This window comes from Papaver somniferum, chromosome 7, assembly GCF_003573695.1.
Source record: "Papaver somniferum cultivar HN1 chromosome 7, ASM357369v1, whole genome shotgun sequence".
Taxonomy (NCBI): domain Eukaryota; kingdom Viridiplantae; phylum Streptophyta; class Magnoliopsida; order Ranunculales; family Papaveraceae; genus Papaver; species Papaver somniferum.
The window spans coordinates 265,972,123-265,978,028 of record NC_039364.1 but is presented as its reverse complement, the minus strand read 5'-3'; the positions used below and the strand labels follow the sequence as shown (position 1 = coordinate 265,978,028).

The window sequence follows — 5,906 nt, the reverse complement described above, 5'->3', positions numbered from 1 at the left end:
TTGTAGCATGATGTGCCGTGATCTTGGCTGGGTTAACTCCTTAAAAGTTGCTTGTTGGTTGTGGAACAACATTCTCCGTTCCAGGTTGATTCCTGTGTGATACTCTCCATGACTTTTCTTATATGTGCCTCCGACCTTGTTATGAGGACGAGGTTTGATTTCTCCCTCATCGGAGAGGTTCTGTGATTGCTATAAGGGTTGTATGGTCGGTCCCGAGGTTATGGTGTTGCATGAGGTTGAGGCGTCAGACAAGCGTGTTGGTGCATCGCTTATTGAAATGTAATCATGGGCTTCAATCTAGTTATCAATACTTCTATCCCTCCTCGCTTGTGTCTTTGAAGAATTTACTTTGTTCTCGCCGTTTTGGACGTCCATCTTGTAGCAATATTTGCTTCACCCGAGTCTCCAATAATTTCTGTCACTCCATAAGGCGTAGGAAATCTTAGCCTTTGATGGTAAGTTGAGGCCACTCCTTTGATTCCGTGGACCCAGGATCGTCCGACAATGGCTGTGTAGGGTGACAAGACATCTACCACACAAAAAGTGGTTAAGATGAGGATTCTTCCATACCGGATTTCTAATGTTATTTCTCCTGTTGGACGGGTTGATAACCCGTTGAAGCCAAATATATTGTAAGTCGAGGGTATGAGGCACTCGTCTTTGAGGCCCATTTGTTTGAATGTTTCATAGAATAATATTTCGACAGAACTACCACCATCGGCCAAAATTTTGGGCATTGCCCAGGGTAGTGTTTTAGTCTTTGCTTCCTCGCCCTCGTGTTCGGGTAGTGTGACGGCCATCGTGACCACTAGTGGGTCGTTATGGTTTTGTCCTCCTTCTGGTTCCTCCGAGGCTGAAAAGATGATGGGTACCCTCATCCAATCTTCAATTGGGGGTTCTCTGGTTACACTGAAAACTTCATCACCTTTGAAGTTTTGTTTGTGAATTCTTCCGGTAATATTTCCCTCTCGTACGGGGGTGGTTATCGCCGAGTGTGACATGTCATTGCAGCCTAAATACTGTGCCTCGTGAGGGATCTCCACACGATGTACGGGTGCCCCAGTGGTGGGTGGGGCTGTTGGTTGTGCAATGTATTCTTGGATTTTTCCCTCATTAATCATATCTTGCAATGCCTTTTTTAAGTCCCTACACGAGTCTGTCGTGTGGATGTGAAATTGGTGGAATTCACAGAAGTCAGTCTTATTTTTAGTTTGTTCTGGTTGCTGACTTCTATTCCATGGATAAGTGATTTTATGTTGTCCGTCGATCTTCTTGAGGATCTCGGATATGGCGGTATTCAATTTTGTATAAACTGGGTCAATGAACTTTCCCTTCTTATGTTTGGAATGGTCTCTTCCTTTCCATCCTCCAGTCCGATGCTTGTCGAACTGGGTTGACCCATTGTTGGATCGCCCTGCTCCTTGGGCTGGCACTGGTGGGTTCTGTGGTTCTACCACGTATTCTCCTCTACTAGTTCCTCTTTCCACCTTATCATAAGTTCCATCCTGGAGTTCCTCCAAGGCTATGTAGTCCTCTTGGATTTCTCTTAATTTGCCCAAGCTTTTTGGCATGGCTTCGTACATGCGGACAAAAAGAGGGTCTGTCTTTCTATACTATTCTTGAAACCTATGATCGCATAGTCTTTAGGGACATTTCCGATCTCAGCACAGAGTTTTGTCCATCGTGTCACTAGGGAACGAAGTAGCTCGTTCGGTCCTCTAGATATTTGAAACAACGCATCAACTTCTGGTCGGATTCGACTGTTATGAATATATGTTTCTAAAAACATCTCGGATAGATGAGAAAATGACTTGACTGAGCCTTTGGGTAGATTATTGTACCATAACAGGGCTTCATCTCTTAGACAAGCCGGGAAAAATTTACACAACACCACATCATAGTAGTTCCATTGGGTCAGTGTACGATAAGTCCTAAGGTGCTCAATTGCATCTCCTGCTCCTGTGAACGGGGTGTGAACACCGGTAAGGAGCACTTCCTTGGGAATGGCAATCTTAATAGATTTTCGGATAATGGAGATTGTCCTGCTTCTTTCATGACCACTGTCAACTTATTGATCTCATGCTTCCCTGTAGCTTCTCTATACATTTCCTCGAGTCGGTTGACTCGGGCTTGGAGTTCGTCCTCATCTCGCTTGGTTTCGTCCTTCTTTCTCCTTCCTAGAGCTCTCTCGGGAGAGAAAGATGGTTCATGGGGGAGCTGCCTTGATCTCCCTGAGTCCTCGTCCGATTGTTCAACGTATGACATAATCTTAGAGCGAGTTTACCTCGAGTTATCCCCTCGCTTTGGGTTTTTGGCTGCGACATTTTCGGTCTCGTAGTCAATATTTACTTCGTCGATTCGATTCTTGTTTCGTTTGTGTTTGGGATCAACATCTAATGACCCTTCGGATAGGCTACCCTCGTGGTCAGGCACACCTCTACTTACCTTAGAAAATCGATCCGCTGTTTCCTCGTTCGAGGTGTCAGGGATGTTAATTCGTCCGTCGTCTTGCAGATGCTCGAAAGGGTTTTCCTCCTCCGGGACTTCTTTAATGGTGGTGAATGGTACCTTCTTTGTTACTTTGCGTTTTAGCCTTCGGTTTCTCCGTTCCATCTTTCTATTGCGCCTTTCTAAGTTCATCATTCTCTTATCATGTGCCTCTTGGGTTCTCAGGATGGCCGCAATTGCAGCATTAGCATCGGCGAGGTCTGAAGAGTTGTCCTTCTTGACCTCACCATTTGCTTCTTGTCTCGGCAAGCACCTCAACCCTCCTGGCTGAGTAAGACAAATATCGTCACGCTTCTCGAAGGGGTTTCCCTCTCCTTCGGATCTAGAATTATCAGTTAGTCCTTCCCGATATTGGTCATCGGGTTGTCCCTCATGATGAGTGCTAAAAAGTGCATATTTCTATATATTTTTCTTGGCATTTAACTCATCTTTTGTGCATTAATTCTACATTTTATCCCATATTCTGTATTTTCCTTGTTTTCAAGAATAAATATTTTTATTAACTAATTTTGCATTTTTAGGTACCAAATAAAGTTTGGATGACTTGCGGAGCGGAAAAGAGCAGAAAAGTAGTGAAAAGCCGGAAGAAATTACGCAAGGAAGCCGCGAAGAATGGTGCACATAAGCCCAAAAGACTAGAAATGGGCTCAAGAAGGAAGAATTGCTCTTAAAGAAGATATGGGCTTGGCATACCCAAGGCCCAAAACCCTTACCCAAACCCATTTTCTATATCCATACCCGCCTCCATTCCCGACCGTCAGATTGGATCGCATCTGCATCCTACGGTCGCTTTTTTGCCTGCGCATCAAACCTCGATACTTCCGCTTAACACTACAACACCTAACTCCATCTGGTGTCGTTAATTTTGTTGTATTGTATAATCCAACGGTCGCTGCAGGATCCACTTCATCTCACCGTCAGATTGATTTTTCATCTCCATATCCCACGGTCGAGATTCGCCAAACATAGAACTCGATGATCCCGCTACACACCATAGCGACCGAACCCTATGACCTAACCAAACATCCCCTTCTTCCCAAAACAATCGACCCTCACCTTCTTCCTCTCCACCATACCCTGTGCAGAACCACCACTAGGGCTGGCAATGGATAACCGATATCCGATATCCATTTCCGAAATCCGACATCCTATAGGATTTTATCCGACATATCGGATATCGGATATCGGAATCCGTTATGCTATCGGATATTTCCTCTTAACGATATCGATATCGGAATAGGCTGTTTCCGTTAGGTTAATATCCGATATCCGATAGTCTAGGGGTGTACTTGTAATTTTCTACCCCTAGGGTATTTTTATCGAGTATCGACTGTGTGGGAAGAAAACCTAATCGTCTAATCTTCTTTGGTCTCGTCTGAGTCTTCTCTAAGCGTTTTTCACCCAACAGTCGAAGACGAGAAAAGATTGGAGAACAGGAGAAGTTTGAGAAGATTGAATCATTGGTTGAGTTCAGCAGGATTGACCTAATCTATTTGATGAAGAATGTAAGTCAGAGAAGTAAGTCATCAACCTAATCTATTGTTTGATTTGTTTCAATTCAAAGTTAGGGTTTCATTCTCAACAAATCGATTGCAGTGATTTGTTTCAATTCAAAGTTAAGGTTTCATTCTCAGCAAAGTTAGGGTTTCATTATAGGGAAATTGGTTTTCTGAAGTGAATTCACTAAAGCTGGTTTATATGAGAAAACGAGTCATGGGGTTCAGGGGTTGCAATTTTTGTGATTGTTATTGTGATTTTGCTGTTTGCATGTTTCTAATCTGATAAATTTTGAATTTGATGATGTCTGCCATGATTTTAAAAGGTATCTCTCTTTGTCATTTTTTCTAGTTGCAGAAGCATAGTCCTGGGCATGGCAGACACTGAGATGTTCAAGAGATTTAATAGGTTACAAGCTGCGGTAAGCATCTTCAGCTAGTGCTGTAATTTTTCTTAATGGTTCAGGTACTATAAATTTGAAATTTATCTGTTATTATGCTTGGAAGTAATTTTGTAGTAATGCAAGTGATATGTGGTTATTGTTTTGCTTTGGATTGATATGAATTTCGAGCCCTGAAAAATAAAAATTTTACCTGTGAAACTATTATGAGCCAGTTATAATATTTAACAATTTCCTTAACAAGAGAATGTTTGGAGATGATAAAGCTGCAGAATTGTATGAGAAATTCAAAACAGACTTGTTCAAAGTTTTCAATGCATATGAATTTCAAAACAGCACTGCAGCTCCTGCTTTCTTTAGCAACTCTGTCGCTCACATGGATGTAAGAAGCTCAGGTGCATCTAGCACAGATTATGCTAGTTTTGTGTTGGAAAATAATGAAGATGATGTTCAGAAATCTGAGTTAGAGACATACTTAGGAGAACCAATTCTTCCTACTCTAACAGCTCAAGATGAAATGAACTTTGATATATTGGTTTGGTGGAAGATGAATAGATGTAAGTACCCAACTCTAGCAAACATAGCAAGAGATGTGTTGGCTATGCCAGTGACCAGAACTCTAGCAAACATAGCAAACATACCCAACTCATGCAGGTAAATCTTCGTTTGATCGTTTCTTTTCCTTTGCTTAGTTCAATATTTCTTTTCCTTGATAGATCCATAAATGAATCAATTGCTCTCTGAAACCAGGTTTTTTTGAATGCAGATATGGAAATCGTCGATTGAAGTTGATGCAACATGCAACCAGCAAAGAAGATCCAGCCTGTTTGAGTTTTTTGTTAGTTGTAGACTCTTTTATGTGTTTTTTCATGTGTGATGTGAACTGAAGTATTTGTGTGGTACTGTGGTTTTTCTTTCTTACACTTGAACAAAAAAGACTCTGCTAAAAAAAGCTTAATTTTTCAACATTTTTTTATGTGGGATAACTATCGGATTTTAACGGATAAAAATCCGATATCCGATAGCTTAACGGTAAACCTTATCGGATTGGATTTTTGATATCCGCCGGATGTTATCGGATATCGGATATCCGATAACTCTTAACCTTAACCTTATCGGATTAGCCAATATCCGACGGATATTTATCCATTGACAGCCCTAACCACCACCATCACCCTGCCACTGCCACTGCCATCGCCACCACCTACTCCATAGCCACCTAAACACCACCAAACATCTAACCCTTCATCATTAGCACACTCTACACCTCCCTCAACAACCAATTTCACCTCCTCTCACGCCACAGAAATCCTAGGTGTGAAATAGGTGAAATAGGATGATGAGATGCAGATAATCAGAGGCATGGAGAGGAGCAGGAGACTAAGGAGAAGCATGGGTCGAAGTCAGTAGCAGTTTTCAGAGATTAGGTATGAATTAATTTCATTTTTTATCAAACCCTAATTTCATAAATTGGGGGTTTTGGGGGGAAAGTGATTGAATG

General features: G+C 41.9%; 1 protein-coding gene across 1 annotated transcript; it reads right to left on the bottom strand.

Annotated features, from left to right (window-relative positions):
• Positions 1–344: 344 nt before the first annotated feature.
• LOC113296539 lies at positions 345–1,571 on the bottom strand. Its single transcript, XM_026544844.1, has one exon. The coding sequence runs from the start codon at positions 1,569–1,571 to the stop codon at positions 345–347; it is 1,227 nt and encodes a 408-aa protein (XP_026400629.1).
• Positions 1,572–5,906: the final 4,335 nt, after the last annotated feature.

What these genes read in the sequence shown, in the direction of transcription:
- LOC113296539 (XM_026544844.1), bottom strand. Translation starts at nt 1,571, where the DNA reads ATGCCAAAAAGCTTGGGCAAATTAAGAGAAATCCAAGAGGACTACATA.